Raw genomic sequence first — 17,990 nt, forward strand, 5'->3', positions numbered from 1 at the left:
CACCCCAGCCGTCCAGCCTGCGAGTGTGCCTGGGGACGCACAGAGCACGGGGAATGGGGACCGGGAGCGCGGGGCTGCCTGCGGGCACCGCCGGGGTCACACTCCTGCACGCCCGAGCCACAGCTCTGCAGAAGTGGAGATGAACATTTTATGGTAAAATATGCAGAGCATGGGACAAAAGGAGAGAGCGTTTCTCGCATAATGAGACGCTGTCAGAGACAAGCTCCCCAGGAAACCAATTAAGAGGGCGCTTCGCGTGTGTCAGGCCAACACCTGGCAAAGCCCCCTTTCCCAGAGCGGATTCCAGCCGCGCGGCTGCCCGCACCCCCAGCACGGCCCTGACCCGCAGACCCTCGGGCGCAGCCGGGAGCCCCACGCGTGTCACGGGCGGCACGGGGGGCCGCTCACCCACGACCGCGGGCACGTCCCGGAGCCCTCAGCGCGTCGCACGCCCGCAGGGCTGAGCCCAGCACGGCTCCCCGATGGGGACTCGCTGCGCTCCGCGGGCGGGCCGGGGCTGCCCGGGCGGGCCACGGGAGCACCGCCCCGGCCCGCCCCGCCCCGCCGCCATGGCGCTGCGCTTCTCCGCCAACCTCTCGTGGCTCTTCCCGGAGCTCCCGGTGCTGCCGGCGCGGCTGGAAGCGGCGGCGGCCGCCGGATTCGGAGCGGTGGAGGCGGCTTGGCCGGCGGGCTGCCCGGCCCAGGAGCTGCGGGCGGCGGCGGAGCGGGCGCGGGTGCGGATCGCGCTCCTCAACACCCCCCCCGGTACGGCCGCGTCCCGCTGCTCCCCCCGTGCCTGGGGTAGCGAGGACCCTCCGCCGACCCTGCCACTCTCTCCCAGGGGACCAGGAGGCGGGCGAGCTGGGGCTGGCAGCCGTGCCTGGGCGGCAGGCAGCCTTCCGGCAGGGCCTGGAGGCGGCCGTGCACTACGCCCGGGCTGTGGGCTGCCCCAGGTAGGTGCGAGGCGGGATCCCCGCTCCGGCCGCGCCCCCGGCCCCGCGGCTGCCGGGGGGGGGCTTCCTCTGCTGCCCTGCCGCTCCAGCGCTGTGCCGAGCGAAGCTGGCCCTTTGCCCCACGGTGCTTGCCTCTACCGGGCAGCATCTCCTGCTCGGCTGCCTCGGGACGGAGCCAGCTCGGGACAGACCCCGCTGAGCCAGGCCGCGGCCTCAGCGTGCTCGCTGGGAGCGGACCCAGAGCTGCCAGGCTCGAGCCTGATCCTGCCCTTCGCAGTAGAGGCTCTTGTTCCCACCTCCACACAACACCCCTCAGGATAATCCTCTCTTTTTCCTCCTCAACTGCACGAATCGTTTCCACCAGGACACCACAACAGTTGCTTTATTGAGGCCACGCTGACTCCAGCACAGCAGAGACACCGTAAAAGATGCAATTAGCCTGGCACAGCTCCCTTCAGCAAACCAACAGGGCCCTTTTATTCCACTTACTTTGCACCATTCTTTCCTGTTGCAACCCAGTCCAAAGCCCTGTGGAGGACATGGGCTCAGCATGCCAGAGCTGCCCAGCACCATTTGCACAGTGGTACAGGCACATTGAAAAGGTTTTTATTTCTACTGTGTGCCTTCCCCCAGTGGTGGCTGAAGATGGCCTAGCATTTGAGCTCTTCATGGCAGGGCAGTCCAGCATGGGGCACTGTCCCCTCCCGGCTCATAGCCAGCAAGCAGTGACACCATGCATGGGACAGACCCCTGGCAGAAGCAGCATGCCAGTTGCCCAACATGCTGGTTTGGGACCCTGCCAAGGAGCAAGAGTCCAAGTTCCAGAGTCAGGGTGAAAGAGCTGAAATCAGTTAACAAAAAAGGGAAGAAGCAAGGTCTGTGATTTGTAAGGCAAAAGGTTCAAAGTCATCCCTCTGTGTGTTGAGGTGGGATGGAGCATATTTGTGTCCTGGCTGGCAGCTCACTGGCTGCTGTTGTGTCTCCTGGAGGAGAGATGGCTCTTCTTACCCCCTTCTGTATCTGCTCCCCCAGCCTGGCCCCCTTTTCCATCAGCAGAGGAAGGTGTATTAGATCAGGCCAGCTGCTCACAGTTGTGATAATCTTTCTGTGCCTATAGGATTCATGTGATGGCTGGGCGGGTCCCCTTGGGCACAGACCGGGCTGCAGTGGCAGGTGAGATGGAAACCACCTTCATTGAGAATCTCAAATACACTGCTGACCTCCTGTCCCAGGTAAGTGGGGAATGGGTCCTGCTTTGTCTGTGCAGCTCTTACGATACCCAAGATGGGGAATATCCCACCAGCCTGGCACAGGGAAGTTATGCTTCCTGCTGCAGAGATGACAGGGTGCTCCGCAGGGTGACATTACTGTGTTACAGGAAGACATGATTGGACTGTTGGAGCCTATCAACAACCGTATCACTGACCCTCGCTACTATCTGAACACCCCCCACCAAGGTAAGCCAGACAACAAGAGTCTCCGTTAGAGGAGAAGGATCTCCAAAGTCTGAAAGGCAAGAGGTTGCCTCACAAGAAGGGAGATGCTGAAGGAGCACAGTTGATACAGGGGGTCCTGGGACTTCTTTGCAAAGCTTCCACCCTGGGGGCGATGGTTTCTCAATTCTTGTCCCCTTAGCTGCTGCCATCCTGGAGAAAGTGGGACGGCCCAACCTGAAGCTGCAGCTGGTGAGTCAGCATTGAAGCTCTCTGTGAGAGAAACTTGCACAGGTCCACAAAGGAGTTCTGATGGCCATGGGCTTGTTATACCCTCTTGGGGACCCTGGACAGGGACCATAGCACAGCTGTCCTTAATTGCTCACTGCTGACCAGCTGCACCCTCCATTTTCCTGTCTCACCTCCAGGACCTTTTTCACTGCCAGATCATGGATGGCAATTTGTCACGCAACCTGGAGACGTACTTCCCACTCATCGGTAACACCCTGCACCCAGACCACTGGGGAGTGGCTTTGAGGGGGCCCTCCTACTCTGTGGGGCTGCCCTTGGGTCACCTTGTCTCATGGCCAAAGAAGGCTGCAGGCAGGGCTGCCTTGGGCATGGCCTCTCCCCTTCCCTCCCTAGGTCATATTCAGATTGCACAGGTACCAGGGCGGCACGAGCCCGATAGCCCTGGGGAGTTGAACTTCCCCTACATCTTCAAGCTCCTGGAGTCCCTTGGCTACACTGGCTACGTGGGGTGCGAGTATGCTCCAAAGGGTGAGTGGGCCTGCAGGTCTGAGCCCCACGGGCAGGGCCAAGCACAGACCACCTGGCTGGGTACTGTGCAAAGAGAGGCAGGTCCTGGGGGGCACAGGTAGTGGGTGTCATCCCTACCTGGGGAGGAGGGCTCTGTCCTGAACAGAAACCGCTCCAGCTGCAACAGGAGACCTTGTCTGTCACTGCAGGAGACACCCTGGAAGGTCTGGGCTGGCTGCGATCCTACTGGGAAAGCCGAGGGCTGCAGCACAGTGGGACCAGCAAGGCAGCCAAGTAAAACTAGAAAACCATGAGAATAAAAGACAAAGCAATGGCTTAACAGAGGAGCATGTGTCTTCTCTAGGATTAGGGGAGTGTGGTGGGTGGGATTATTTTCTAGAATGAGGTTAGGAGCATCTATGTAATTTCCCTTCCCCAGCCTCTACTGGGCCAGCCCAAGCTGTTGGACCCTCATCTACACAAGTCCCACCTGTAGCATGTTCGATTTAGTGATGGCTCAGGGACCACTGCAGGTGACTTCAGGCACACAGAAAACTTTCACTTCCAGGCTGCAGGACTCCCTGGAATGGAAACCAGGGAGAGGTTTCCAGTCTCCCCAATGAGGGGAGCATTCCAGCTGGTGCCTGAAGTTGTGGAAAGAACACTTTGGACTTTCAGGTACTGAAGTTCTCAAAGCTGTTGCCAGTGCCCAGCACTGACTGCAGCAGGGCTGCAAGTGAAGCAAGCAGTCCCCTCCCAGGCTGTCTGATCCAAGATAACAGGCTGGGAGCTGCCTGCACATGGATACTCAAGGCTGACTGCCCTGCTGCTCCTGCTCTGGTGGCAAGCGTAAGATTCCGGAGCAAACCCAGCCAGCCTCGTAGCCAGGGCTGCTCTGCATCCTCCACAGGCAGCTTTCCACAGCCTAAAGCAACTGAGCAGGGATCTGGTTCAGTTTATTTCACAGATAGACCTATGGCTCAAATATACACCTCCATAACACCTTCCTGTGATCCAGTTCACCCTTCCTGTCCCATTTCTGCTCTCCCAAGGAAAGCAAAAGGCCAGAAGCCGTTGTCCTCACTGCCAGTCAGGCAGCCTTGCACTCAGGAGTCTTTCCTCCTGAAGCCAGAGCACTGTGCAGTGCTGCCCTGGGCAGAAGATGGTGCCATGCACGCTCCTCAGTGCCTTCCCAACAGGCAGAACTCACCTATGGTTGCCAAAGCCATGTCCTTGAGAGTTCTGCTTCAGCCAGGCTGCAGCAGCCAAGTTCCTGCCCTTGCTGTTTGGTTCAAGGCCATTCAGTATCAAACCCAGTGAAAACAGCACACAAGGGCCACACCAGCCAGCGAGGAGGTCACATCCCCGGGCTCCTCAGTCAGCAGCCACGGGTGCCGCTGGCAGCGCTGCCTGCAGTGCCCACGCACAGGTCCCCCCAGAGACCCGTTCTTCCCCACAGTCACCAATGGCACGGCCGTGCCGAGGGCGGAATAGGCGCTGCTCCGGGACGCGCTGCCGGTGCTAGAGCAGGCCTGTCCACAGGTTGAAGCAGGCAGTGTTGATAACTGACTCCAGGTGATGGTATGTGGACACAAGCTGTGGCAGAGGACTCTCGCTGTTCTGGGGCTGCACTGGGAACGGCTCCCGGAAAACCACAGTGAGGCTCTGCCGAGAGGGAGGAGAGGGTCAGGGGACAGGATGCAGACAAGAACTGTGCAATCCCTAGCCCAGGTGTGTGGACACTTTTTTTGGCAGTGTTAGGCAAATACTGGGAGAAGTCCCAAAATGCCAAAGGCACTAAAATAGTGCCTCTTTCTGTGACAGCATGTTTGAGCCTCCTCCCAATTTTTCTGCTGGAAATTCAGTGCAAGGACTTGCCCACTCTGTCCCAGCTCTCATGCCTCTGCAGTTACACCAATCCTGGCAGCAGCCACAGGAGAGGAGGGGATCCTACTGCCTCCACAATAACAGGAGCTTCCAGGGAAATTAGAGGGAAATTTCTTCTTCTAAAGGAAAGAGTAGGAGTGCAACAAATGGGGAAGGGGAGGAGATTAAATGTAATTACCGCAATCCTAAAAATAAATGCTGCCTGCTCCACTCTGACTAGTGACTGTACTGAAAAGGCAGGGCAAAGGCAGAGAGGAACAGGGAGCAGGCAGAGGTTGCAGGAGCTGAAGCAGAACAAAAATGTGACTCAGTGCACTCAGATCAGCGTCATGGAGGCAAGACACAGGGACAGGATGTTCTACAGAGTTGAAATGCAGCACATCCAGTAGCCAGGGTCCCTCACAAAATGGTAAAGTCATGAGAAGAGCTTGTAACTACAAAACAGCAAATGTACCACCGTCATTTAGGAGGAGAAAGGAAGTTATTTGTGAGCCCAGCTCCAGCAGCACGCAAGGCTTCAGAGCAGGCTGGGGGAGACAGAACCATGAGGGAAATGCAGCTCAGTGTTACCAAAGTGATGTGCTAACGCTAAAATTCTCTTTGATAAGGTAACATTTCTAGACAAAGGAATCATGGTACATCTTATCTGAGATTCAGGATGGATTTGATGTGGTGTCACATGGGAAATTTAGGTAAGCTGAAAAGATAGGAATTAACTCAAAAATTATGAGAACATGGCAGTGCTGAAAGGGGAAATGGAGAGAGGTTACAGATAGAGTTCCTTCAGGACAGGCTTTGGGACTCACATTGCCTAGTACTTTAACAAGTCTGGTACAAAGATGAGGTATATGCTGATAAAATTTGAGGCACTAATACAAAAGAGGACAAGGATAATGAAAAAAAAAAAAGCCCCAAGAGAGTTTTGAGAGGCCACAAGAATGGGATGAATGCTAAGCACAAAATACAGTGTTATGAAAACAAAGGATTTCTCTTACAAAATAAGAGTGACTAGGAGAGGGGATGGAGGTTCTGGGTTTATCATATCAATGACCACAAGGTGACACTATGGCCATCAGGTGGCAGAAGGCACTGAGCAGCCTTTCAGCAAGCACTACCTCTTCTATCTCCCCTACTGCTTTTCAGATGGAGCATGATTTATTTTATACAGCATCAGTTACTCTGCAGTCTCTGCAGAAGCCTTATTGTGGACTGAAACCTCTTGCAGATCCCCTGCTCCCACATGGAGCTGCATTCCCTGTGACCTATCCTGTACCCTGCCTGGGAGCACAGCTGAAATCAAAGTATTTTTGCCCTCAAGTTCAGTGAAGGCAAAGGCCCTTGCAGGTTTGCTAGGACCCCGACAGTGCAGGTCCCCTTCCTTTCTGCCCAGATAGGAGCAGCCCACAGCACTGGTGACCCCTCCCAGCCAGACTCAGTGTGATCTGACTATGGACTGAATACAGAAGGACTGCTTAGCCTGGATAGAGAGACAGCTGAGAAAATGATCCAAAAGCAATCCTGTGAAGGAAAAGAGGATCAAGTGTTCACTCTTTTCTAATACAAGAACAAAGGGACATCACATGGAAAGAACACTAAGAGTTTCAAAAATAAGCCAAGGAACTTCTTCACCTAGACTGCAACTGCCTTATGGAGCTGCAAGTTAGGGAAAATCATGGATGCCAGAAATTAACCAAAGGAAATAAAGCTGTGGAAGGCTATTAAATAAATGCAAAGGCCACGTCTAGCTCAGTATGGGCCTAAGCTACAGATTTTCAGATGCTGGGAGAGTATTTAGGAGAAGCATTATGAGCTTCTTGACCTGGTTGTGTTCTCATGCACACCTGCCCTTGGCCACTGCTGGATCAATCTAGACAGATTCCTGGCCTGAGCCAACATAGCTGCTGTCCTGTTCCCAAGGACTCACCGTTTTTCCTGAATGAGAATCAAGAAACACAAGAACAAAGCAATCTGTGAACTTCTGGTTGAGCACAACCTGTCAGGAGAGTCACAGAGCACGTTAGAAAGGAGCCAGTAGAGAACCCAGGGCAGGGACACAGGGACAGAGGCTGCAGGTGGGCAATGGGCTGTGTCTTACCAGGTACTGGGTGCCGGTTTCAGCATTGTGGAAGTGCCGACAGCTCTGGGGAAAGCGGCTCAACAGCACCTTGATGAGGCTCTGGTACCAGGACACCGTCATGGTGAGGAAGCATTCCTGAAGGCATAGAAAAGGCCTGATCTTCAGCCTCCCTCTAGCCATGGCACCAGTAGCCATAATGCTACAGCAGCCTTCATGCTACAAATCAGATGCAACCTTCACAGCCCACTGCGGATGCTGACCAAGGGCTGTTCACTCTCTATAGACAGCTCCACACAATCTTCCCCTTCCCCTGCCAGCTAGGAGCTGTGTTCCTGCCTCTACCTTCCCACCAAGCAGGAAGAGATGTGCATTGCAGGCCCCTTCACCTGGCACCCCACTCCATCCCCAGAGCAGAACAGCAGCTGCTGTGCTGTGCCCCCATCCCTGCAGCTCACCAGCTGGGGGTCAACATCTGCAATGGATTTCCCATGCACGGCATCGAGCAGCTCCTCCAGCTCCACCAGTGAGAGCTTGCCCAGCTTCAGCTTGTCAGAAGCCAGAGGCTCCAGAAGGAAAAGGCGCTTCCAGAGGTTGTCCCTGCGGCAGTGGCACTTGGCCAGCTGCACCATGCTGCTGAGCTTCTTCTGGGCTGAGGCCACCTCAGAGGCCAGCAAGGGGAAGAGCGGAGAGGTGTAGAAGAGCCCTGGCCCCAGTTTGACCTGCGTGCCCCCCGCATAGAACTCGCTGCTGTCCTCCACGTCCTGCCACATCTCCCGCTCTGCCGACGGCTGCCGGCCCAGGCTCGGCTCCGGCTCCGCTGCCTCCCAGGCCGCCCGGCCTACCACAGGCTCCAGCACCTCCCGCTGCAAGCGCGGCAGCTTCTTGAAGCGGCGCATGTCAGCCGTGAGCCGCGGAAAGAGCTCCCGCTGGCTCGTCATGATGACGTAGAAACGCAGCCTGGGAGCAAGGAGATACCTGTGAGCTGGGAAGGGTTGCTCCCCTCTCAGCTGCACTGCAAATGAACCACAGGCCCTTCTGTCCCTGCCAGAAAGGATGCTTCTCTGTCCAGGTTCTCACAATGATCCTCCCCAGACACCAACAACTCTGCCTGTGCTATTCCAGACAAAACAGTCCCTCCCAGAGCCCTCCTCCCCAGCCAGGAGGCTTTGCTGTCACTGGCCCCCAGTGCTCACCGGAGCATGCGTCTCTCTGCCTCGCTCTGCTCCTCAAACGGTGCAGCACTGTGGCAAACCAGGAGGGACACATCAAAGTCATCATGGTGACGCAGACCTTCAGAATCCTTGTAGGAGCCCGAGCTGGGATAAAAAAGCGTATCAGTAGGAAGGAAGCCTCACTTTGTTCTCCCAGGGCTCCTGATCACAACAGAACTGTTGGACATGGGGAATTCCACACAGCAGGACTCTACAGAAGTGCCATGGGAAATGTCAAATGCAGCTGCACACATACACACCACTATTGGCCATCTCAGAAGGACTGGCCAGAACTGCTGTCTGGCACTGTATAGAACAGTCAGCTTTGCTGGCACCTTAGGGCAGTGTCCCCTTAGGACTGGCAAGTTGCAACCAATCTCCAGCAGCTCCAGGAACTTGCAGCAGATGCACTCACCTGTTCCAAATAGAGACCAGTGCATATTCATTCTGCTCTGTGCCCGGTGTTCCCTTCTTGCTGTCATTGCCCGTGGCCGGTCGGGCCATGCGCAGGGGTTTCATGTGGTAGGTGTTGGCGTGGTCAGCAATGTAGTTGTACAGCTGGTGTGCAGTGATCATGTTGGTGGGCAGGGCCAGTGTGCCTAATGGAAAAATACATTGCTATCACAGGAGACACTCTGTGCCTCTTACCTGGGCAGAGCAGTGTCCTCCCATCTACTCCAGGAGACAGAGCAACCAACCTGCCCCTTCCACAACAGGGCAACAAGGACTTTCCCCGGAGCTCAGACACTCCCATCACCCTCATCCTGTCATCTCCCTGAATACTCCAAAGGTCAGGAAAGTTTATTTGTAAAGAACTTTTCCCAAGTTGTGCTGGTGATCAATCCCAGACCGAACATATATTGACCTACATACCTTGGAAAACGTGATTACGGCCAAACTTGGGGATGTCAGAGTGATGGGCAATGAAATCCTCCAGGAAGCTGGTGAGATGGTAGCCTTGGCGGAGAGCCATGTGCGAGCCCAGCAGATACTGGTGGACTATGCGCAAGTGGAAGTCGTAGCTGAACGAATGCACGTGCATGAGGTCCCTCACCTTGTCACACTCCTCCGTGAAGAGCATAGACAGCTGTGGAGGGACACAGAGTCAAGGCAGGAGTGCTATCAGGCACCTCATACCCTCCTGCAAAGCCCTGCTGACAAGGCATGGCACAGCCAGTGCAGCTGCCCCAGCATCAGAGCAGGATGCAGCCTCATAACACTGCCCTGTGCATGTGCAAACTTTCCAGGAAAGAAAGGCTCAGCAAATCTGCAGACAAGGTCCTGGAAGGCTCTAAGCTTAGGAGAGACACTCCTGGCATATGTAAGATGCAGCTTTGCTACAGAGCTCCCTTGGAAAGGACAGTATGGTCATGCATGCCTCCCATCTCAGACAGCCTGGGGCTGGCCAACCTCTACACAGATACCCAGTACCCTTGGGAACAGGCAGGGGATACCCTGACCCTACAAAGGAGAAGGGAGCAGGCAGCCCCAGAGTGTGGAAGAGCAAGGCACAGAGGTATAAAGGAACCTTTCTGGTGCAGAAAGTAATATCCTCCAGCAAAGGGCAGGAATCATGTTCACAGATAACTGCTCCCATTCCACTTCCTTCTTGTTCCAAGGGAAGCAGAGAGCCATGCACTGACTTTCCTTGGAGAAGGCATCTTTGCCAGAATTGCTCCTATTCCTCCCCAGTCTGCTTTGTCTTGCTCCCCAAGCTAGGGCAAGAGCCATCCTCTTGCCAAACCTCCCACTCCCTTTTACTGCAATCCAGCTCTGCTCAAGCAGCACCATGGAGGGCATGTGGCTGCAGAAGGCTCTGTGAGGTTCTGCTTTTCCAAGAGGAGGGAGCAGAGGTCTCCAGAAGTTGCTATGTCTGAAACGCCCACTACGTTCCAGAGATCACTCCTCCCCACAAAGCATCCCCTGACCCCGAGGAGCACCAGCTGTGCCTGCAAAGCCATTACCTGAGAGTTCACGGACTGGCCCATGGGGATGCGCGAGCACTCCAGCGCGTATTGCTTCACACAGAAGTAACAGCCCTGGAGGAGAGAGCATGTGAGCAGAGCACAGCACAGCCTTGGGCCCCTCCAGGGAAAGAGTACAGCCCCCATGCCTCACACCTGGCCTGGGGCCCAGACACTCTCACCCCACGTTCTGTCTCACCTCTTGTCTGAACCAAGCCAGACCAGCTAACATGTGGATGAGCACAGAGCACCCTAACTGGTGCTGAGCTCTTCATTATCATTCCTCTAGGCAACTCTTATTGCTCTGAGCCCTGCAGAATCATCTCCAGCTGATCCCAATCTTGCAGGACCGTGGAAGAAGTGGAACAAGACAAATGAAGAATCACGTGCCCCTGCAGCACTCATCACTCCCTTTGTCACCTCTGAACACTGTCCCTGAAGATACCCCAGAGTTCATACTTTGTTCTTTCTTACCTGGAAGGCCAACTCCATGAGCACAATCCCACCTGGAAGAGCTCTCTGTAGATGGTAGGTGGCAACAGCAGGGCTTGTGCTCTGGGAAGAGAAGGACAAAGCTGAAGAGGTTCTCTGGCTCATAGGGGTGTGAAGCTGCCACAATGCTCTGTGGCAGAGATGGAAAAAGAGAGGCCTTATCAACTGAGCAATCTCACTGGAGAGAAGAGAGGAGATGGCAGAGCTGACAGTGAAAAGAATCCTAACAAGCCTAATAAACAGCTTTTGAGAGAACACACCAGACACATCAATCCCTTCACCTCCTGCTTGCTCAGGACAAGGTGTCTCTAGAGTGTGGGACACTGTGAGCCAAGGAACGATAGTGTCCATGGAACCTCACTCCCTGCTGTGGTGTTCCCAGACCATTGTGCCTGCCTGATACAGCAGCTATCAGAGACATCCTGTCTCAATTCAGAGTTTAACTGTCAGCAAATTCATTTTCTCCCTCTTAACTTGCTCAGCAGATTGCTCTCCTCTTGTTTTATCTGCAAGGTGTTGTCTTACCCGCAGTCCTGCACCAACATCAGCCAAAGGCAGGTGCCAATAAAGTGTCAGAAAAGGGTGAGTAAATGCTACATGCTCCCATCATCCCAGGGTGATTCCACAAGCCATGGGTAGTTTCTACTTAGCCAGAGACTCCAATGGACTCCTCTCCCAGGTACTCACTTATTCAGTCTTGTAAGCTCATGTTCACAAAACCTTTTGTGTTCACAAAACCTGCTGCTCAAAGAAACGCTCTCCTTAGTTTCAAAACTGGCTCCAAATACTTTCATTTGGTGGTCTCTGGGTGTTGTATTGAATAAGACAGGAAAGGGTCAATCCCTTTCCAGGTTAGCTGCAATATTGTAGAACTCTGACTTGTTCCTCCCTAGCTGCCATTTTGTACATGAGAAATGTCAGCCTGCTTTCATAGTAGAGCCATTCCAGGCTTACCGTCTCTTTTTTAACTTCTGCATTCATCTCACTCTAACTAAAGATCCTTCTGCCCTAGAGTTGCCCTTAAGCATAGATGCTGAAGGTTCTCTGACAGGTAATACTTCAGAATCTCACCCAAAAGCAGCTATCCTTGCCCTAGGTCATCCTGTTCCTCTTCTGAGCCCTTCCAAGCTGTTACCAGTCTTTTGATTATTTGCCCTGGTTCCACCCAATGCCAGGAAAGGGCTCCACGGCCTGCAGGAGGACATGCAGGAGGGCAAAAAGATCCCATCACATTCAAACTCTCAAAGATGGTGCTGGTCTAGACATGCTTTCTCTGCTCTCCCACCTCCTTTTTGCCTGAAACAGTTTCAAAAGCCAACCAGAACTGGCCCACTCCACAGCCTGACCTCCATCCCAGTTCCACTCTTGTAACAGAAATGCACTCACCTTTGGACTTCCCTCTGGTTTTGGCTTTGTGTAGGAAAAGGACCCTCTACCCTCCACTCCCATTGCTGCCAGAGCTCGGATCCGGCTTGTGCTACTGGAAATGAGAGCAGGCACAGCCTTGAGCAGGGAGCCAAGCCCTATTGTGTCAAACCAGGGCACAGCTCAGGGTGTTGGCTTTTCTCCAATACCAGAGTTCCCAGCACGTCACTGACCTGCGAGTGGTAGGTGATGGTGGCCGCACCTGGACCAGAATGAAGCCCATGCTCTGCAGGTACTGGATGTACTGCTGCAGGAAGGCATTGCACATCTCCTGCAGCCAGGGCTCCTCCTTCACCTTGCAGGGCAGTGCATCTGCCGAGTCACAGCTGTGGCTGCGGTCCCTCCCTGAAGCTGTAGAGTCATTGGAGCGGTGGCGCTTCTGCAGGAGAAAGTAAGTTCCTGAGGAGAACTGCTGTGACTGGCCCCAGCAGAGGACACCAGGTACACTGGCTGAGCAAAAGGCAGATCTCTCTCTGCCAGAGAGCACTAACATCTGGTTGTCCAAGCACTGTCCCAGTGCATGCACCAAAATGCAAGATCCAAGATTTACCCAGCCATGCACTGACCTAACAGCGCTGCAACAACCTGAGGGAACCTGCTGCTTCCCTCAGAACATCTGCCTCCCCCAGAACAGCTTCCAAAAAGTGTTAGTGGCTCACAACTGGCTCATGCAAAGCTCAGAGCTTCAGCTCCTATTACCATGGTAGGAGTCCAATGCCCTTATGAATCCTGCTGACATCTCAGGATTTCCTAGCAGTTCAGTAGCTGAAAAGGAACAGTGTTTCCTTCTAAACACTCAGTTCTCCTTTTGATGTCTTGAATACTCCTTTTCTATGCACTGAGAGAGACTAGGGTTTCTTTTTTTGATCTCTCTGCTTTAAGCCTGCAGTTCTTTTATGTGTTTCTATCTGGCTTTCTGCCTATCTGCTCCACCAACCACAAGAGATGTCTCTTTACCTGGCATCTCTCCAGCTACTCTCTGACCTTCTCCAAGTCTCTCCAGTTCAGTGCCTTTGCCACAAGATGTTTGGTCTCACACTAACTGGCCAGATGAAGACATTATTACACAAATATTTTAGAAATTTATTAGAATATTACCCATTATACTAAAACCTCTTTCTGATGTACTCTAATCAGTGTCTGCTACACCCAACTGTCCACAAATTGCAGAAACCACTGAGATGTGTGTTCTGTACAGGCTCTGCAGTGAGTGTACAATACAAGAGGGTTCAAATTTCTCTCCATGTTGTGCTGTTTTACTGCGAACCAGGTCACAGCTCCCACAAAAGCTATCATTTCACAGGCTACTCAGGTGCCTTTTGAGTTCCTTGCTTTCTTTTTCTGTTCTGACCAATCTGAACAGCTCTCCAGCACTGCAAAGCCTGGCAACTCATACGTCCCAATAAAAGACCTGGAGATACAGAAACCAACAGAGCACCTTGAAACTGCTGCTGCATGGCTCTTCAAATCCAATAACCAATTTCCATTTCGCTCTGTTCCAAAAACAAAGTGAAGTTTTCATTCTGTGATGATACCTTCACCTGTGAGTGTTCAATTTCTGTAGCAACTTCTGCTTAAAGACTGTCAAAATCCTTTTGATATTCTGATAAATTACAATTGCCTGTTCTTTCCTTCTGACACACACACTAGCTGTGTGAACAGCCAGTACGGGATCTGCACTGGTTAGTCTGTCAGGCTGCAACCTGCTCAGGATTCAGCTGGTTTGCCTTCAGTTGTTTCAGCTATTTGTTGGGTCCAGAAAAGGCTTACCAGGTCTGGCTGCTGAATGCATAAGGGAAGTTTTGCTTCCTTAACAGATCAGTACCAGACAGTGCCCTTGATGGCTTCTCCAGACTCAGCCCTGAATTCCCTGGGTAGAAAAGGAAATCAGTCTTCTCCAGGGATAGCGCAGCTGCAGGAGAAAAGCTTTGAGGACCCAAGGATTTTCTCAGTCTCCATCTTACAGCATTCAAATCCATCCTGGATTTTACGAGTGAGGCCAGAGCAGCCCTGTCTTGGGAAAAGACAGCTCCTTTGTCCCTGTGCACAAAGCCCAACCCCACTGGTGCTTGCTGACACTCACCTTCCCCTCGACCTTGCCCAGCTGGTCAGTCTGGATTTGCTGCCGGAAGGCCGGGTCAAAGAGCAAGGGGGTGGCACAGTAGTGAACCAGGCGTGAGGACTGCTTCAGAGTCTCCAGGTCTGCCAGCTGCACGACATGAGAGGAGCACAGTTGCAGTACACACCCCTCACCGAGGCTGGGAACAAGCTGTCCATGACACTGCAATGCTGCTCAAATGGAGATAACCAGGGGAATCCCCTGCTTTGCAGCCTTTCCAGTGCTCGGCAGTGAGGCCCCATGCCCAAACGTGGTTCAGAGCCCTGCAACCCCAAAAGTTCAAGCAGAGACCACTGTTCCACTGCCTAGCACCATCCCCACCACACACCCTGCTCAGAGCTGCAGTGTTCCCCTTTGCTGGTGCTCCTAGTGTGCTGTAAGAAGGCCCAGCCCAATACCTGTCCAGGCTGCACTCACACTGATAGGCATGTTGGACTGAGCTGATCTCTGCTGCCAGGTGACAAAGAGGTTTTCAATCTTCATCTGTTTCTCCAGTTCTGAAGGAAAGAGAGCAGTCACAAGAGCATCAAGCCACAGCCTCAAGGATTGCTACTCTCCTTCACTCCCACCCTGAACAGACCATAAACCATTCCCACAGAGAACTGTCCCCTGACAAAACTCTTGTTCTGCTCTGATCTCCTTTTCCAGAAGTGAGATTATCAGGCAGGTTCCCCTGGCATCAACCCCCCTATCAGCTTTACCTTTCCTCTCCATGCTTTTGATTTCCAGGAACTGGGCCCCATGCCGAGCCACAGGGTCAAAAGGTCCCAAGTCAGGCCCATGGGGTAAGCGCCTGATGGTGGTGACATCCCGCAGAGCTTCGTCAAAGGGCACCACGTCGGGGTGGAAGTGCAGGGACGGGAGGCTGCGGGCAGAGCTGCTCAGCCGGCCTTGCTCCTTGCTGGGTGGGGGACACGGGCTCCGGATCAGCGCATCCACCTCCAAAGTGGAGTTCAGGAAAGGATTTGGCTCCTAAGTAGACAGACACAGCCATGAAAGCCTCCTTACTGCCAGCCCTGAAGCAAGAACCCCCAGAGTAAATCCAATTCTGGCCATCTGCTGAGATCTGTGTTAGCCTTTTCCACTACCAGTTCCAAAAAAAGCGTGCCTGGGCTCTAATGTGATGTGGGGAGCCCATTCCTCAGCCTCCACCCTAAGTAACTCAGTTACCAATAAGTGCTGCCAGCAGAATGTCCTGGCTTCTCTTTTCACCTGTCTCCAAGAGCAGGGCAACAGTCTGGCTGAAAATGGTCAAGTTCAACATGTGAATGTTTGGGGATATCCTGCCAATCAGCACACAAAAGGTGCTTGCAAGCTTTCTCAGACCCCCAGACTGCCAAGGCCCTTCCTGAAGAAGAAAGGACTGCCCTGCCAGGAGAGTTGCCCTACCTGCTTGCTGTCCTCATGCCATGGTGTGTCCATGAAGCAGTGGTGGTGGAAGAGTCCCAGCTTTTGGCTGATCAGGCAGTGCACGATGTGGGAGCGGGCATTCTGCCACTGCAGCAGGCGTGTCAGGGAGCAGTTCAAGTTGGCTCCCAGGTCTGGGGACCAGTTGTAAGTGTAGAGCGTCAGCTGGAGAGAGAGGAAGGGGAGGAAGACTTAAGGACATGCTCAAAGAGAACCTGCATGGTGGTACAGGCTGCCCCAGGTGTTCTGGTGGTACTTGCAGCAGCTGCAGCCAGTTTCAGATGACAGGCTGGAACAGGGAGAATGGCAACAGCTCAGCTACAGTCCCCTGTGAACAGCCACAGCCATTACTACCTTTTTGTCAATGATCTCCATGAAGAGGAACCTTTGCCGGGGCACCAGGTCTCGACCAACAAGGCTGGGATCAGAGCCTCTCTCTGCTGAGCTGAATTCCATGGCCTCAAAGCGCTGGAGCCCTTTGTGAACTGGAAGAAGCCACAGTTATGACCCTCAGTACTGGTTCATCCCACTTTTATGTCCCACCATGCCATTAAGATGTCATGACAGGATGTTTTGCCACAGTACTGCTCAGCTCATCTTGAAATAAGCTGTCACAAGCACATTCAAGAGTACGGTCTCAGAGAGCAAAACCAGACAACCCACTGCCCACCTCAGGGCACAAGCAGTCTGTCCCAGTAAGGAGGGGACCCCTCTTTATTGATGTCCCCCATAAAAGACCTCAGCACAGTCCCAGGGACCACGGCCAGGCACTGACCCTGTTCTGTGCTGCAACGCCACTGCTGGAAGTTGCGTCCCAGCAGGATGAAGTGTCTGATGACTCCAGGGCAAGGGCTGGTATTCAGACCAGACTTATAGGGCAGGAAGGCAGTGCCCCGATGGTAGCTGCAAAGAAAAGCCCCAGAGGTGGCTGCCAAGAAGAGCTGTGGCAGTAAAAGTACAGCTGATCAACACCTGCTGGTGCTAAACAGCCACCTGTGAATTGCATAACTCACCAGATTTGCTCAAACACTTTGACAGAGGTGTCACTTGCCAGGGCAGTGACCAGGTTCACCACTTCCACTAGGATGGAGGACAGGAGGAAACGAGAAACCATCTCCAAGGAGCACTGCTGCACCGATGGGCACCCTGCATGGAAGATGTACTGTAGGACAAGGTGCCAAGCTGTCCCAGAGCCCCATCCTGCCCACATGAGCAGTGGAGAGGGCAAAGGGCCTGAGGCAGGCAGAGCTGGAGAACAAGAACCTTACATGGATGAGAAGATGAAGCCTGAAATAATACCTGGTTTCAGGTTCTGGCCCAAAGTGGGACCTGACTAAACACCCTGTATGCTCTGAGCACAGCACTTTATTCCCCCACTTATTCCTTGTTCCCTGGCTTACTCCTCACCAGAGGAAGAGGAGAGCTCTACTTTGCCAGCAGGAGTGTGAGAGGTTGCACAAACACCAAAGTGAAACGTAACCAGAAAGTAGCAACATGGCAGCCATACAACCCCAAATCCCTGCAATCCTCTCCCTCCCTGCCAGCAAGAGGGTCTCCCATGCAACTTCAAAGTCCCTGAGCATGTTGCAGAGGCTCAGATCCTCCATCCCTGCTACACCTGGGAGCTAAAGCACTACCACAGCTGGTTGCTGGAGTCCAGGTCTCTCCAAAGCAGCTGCAGGCAAGTTCAGCAAGCCCTGGACCTGGAGCACGGCAGACAACCCAGGCCTTAGAAGGCTTGTTGTGATGCACAGGCGCATGCCAGGCCTCCTGCAACGCCTTCTTACGCTGATGCTGGCTCTGAGACCAATGTGACTCTGGGGAGGGTGGGGGAGAGACAGGGTGTGTAATTAGGACCAGCAAGGAATGAAGATGGATGCTGCTATAAGAGGACTTGTCCTGAGAACTCTGGGTAGAAAGACCCACTCCCAGCCCATCTGGAGGAGCTGAAACACATACCCAGGTGGTTCATGAATGCCATCCACTGCTGGCAGGTTTGATTGAAGAGTGGGTGCATGGTACCTACATCCCCTTCTTCCAACTGGCAGGCTCGGCGCCTGAGGAGAGGGAAGGGAAGCACAGTTACACTAGATCAGTCATCTGTAGGGAAGGTAGAAAAGTGCAACGGTCCCAACACAGCTCCAGAGCAGAGCCCTGGGAGCCTCCTTTTTGGGATGATACAATCTTTGAGCTGGGTCACTCTTGGTCAGTAGCCATATGAGTGTGAGGTGTTGCACAGGGCCCCACAGTGCAGAGAAGGGAT

General features: G+C 53.7%; 2 protein-coding genes across 8 annotated transcripts in view; one reads left to right on the forward strand and one right to left on the reverse strand.

Annotated features, from left to right (window-relative positions):
• Positions 1-557: 557 nt before the first annotated feature.
• On the forward strand, positions 558-3,485 carry HYI (hydroxypyruvate isomerase (putative)). The gene is made up of 8 exons (XM_059854023.1): positions 558-765; positions 842-953; positions 2,071-2,185; positions 2,332-2,410; positions 2,589-2,638; positions 2,815-2,884; positions 3,032-3,166; positions 3,355-3,485. Exons 1-8 carry the CDS (start codon positions 570-572, stop codon positions 3,441-3,443), a joined length of 846 nt encoding a protein of 281 aa, XP_059710006.1. The 5' UTR covers positions 558-569; the 3' UTR covers positions 3,444-3,485.
• A 595-nt stretch (positions 3,486-4,080) lies between these two features.
• Positions 4,081-17,990, reverse strand: part of SZT2 (SZT2 subunit of KICSTOR complex) — a 53,574-nt gene continuing 39,664 nt past the window's right edge. For 4 of the 7 annotated variants that reach the window (XM_059854018.1, XM_059854019.1, XM_059854017.1 and 1 more), the window contains 19 exons: positions 17,687-17,784; positions 16,741-16,873; positions 16,503-16,630; positions 16,082-16,212; positions 15,710-15,892; positions 15,022-15,292; positions 14,738-14,817; positions 14,285-14,410; positions 12,375-12,580; positions 12,163-12,256; positions 10,759-10,839; positions 10,285-10,359; positions 9,194-9,407; positions 8,736-8,919; positions 8,303-8,425; positions 7,565-8,066; positions 7,128-7,244; positions 6,957-7,025; positions 4,081-4,810 (listed from right to left, as the gene is read on the reverse strand). In XM_059854018.1, the coding sequence (XP_059710001.1) occupies positions 4,667-4,810; positions 6,957-7,025; positions 7,128-7,244; positions 7,565-8,066; positions 8,303-8,425; positions 8,736-8,919; positions 9,194-9,407; positions 10,285-10,359; positions 10,759-10,839; positions 12,163-12,256; positions 12,375-12,580; positions 14,285-14,410; positions 14,738-14,817; positions 15,022-15,292; positions 15,710-15,892; positions 16,082-16,212; positions 16,503-16,630; positions 16,741-16,873; positions 17,687-17,784 (2,959 nt within the window). In that variant the 3' untranslated portion in view covers positions 4,081-4,666. Of the gene's footprint in view, positions 4,811-6,956; positions 7,026-7,127; positions 7,245-7,564; positions 8,067-8,302; positions 8,426-8,735; positions 8,920-9,193; positions 9,408-10,284; positions 10,360-10,758; positions 10,840-12,162; positions 12,257-12,374; positions 12,581-13,971; positions 14,072-14,284; positions 14,411-14,737; positions 14,818-15,021; positions 15,293-15,709; positions 15,893-16,081; positions 16,213-16,502; positions 16,631-16,740; positions 16,874-17,686; positions 17,785-17,990 lie in introns of those variants that run through there. The other 3 variants (XM_059854021.1, XM_059854016.1, XM_059854020.1) reach the window with 2 other exon arrangements.

Source organism: Haemorhous mexicanus, chromosome 9 (genome assembly GCF_027477595.1).
Source record: "Haemorhous mexicanus isolate bHaeMex1 chromosome 9, bHaeMex1.pri, whole genome shotgun sequence".
Lineage (NCBI taxonomy): Eukaryota > Metazoa > Chordata > Aves > Passeriformes > Fringillidae > Haemorhous > Haemorhous mexicanus.

What these genes read in the sequence shown, in the direction of transcription:
- HYI (XM_059854023.1), top strand. Translation starts at nt 570, where the DNA reads ATGGCGCTGCGCTTCTCCGCCAACCTCTCGTGGCTCTTCCCGGAGCTC. An exon ending in TCTGAACACCCCCCACCAAG is followed by an intron (nt 2,411 to 2,588) that starts GTAAGCCAGACA and finishes TTGTCCCCTTAG; the next exon opens with CTGCTGCCATCCTGGAGAAA. An exon ending in GACGTACTTCCCACTCATCG is followed by an intron (nt 2,885 to 3,031) that starts GTAACACCCTGC and finishes TTCCCTCCCTAG; the next exon opens with GTCATATTCAGATTGCACAG.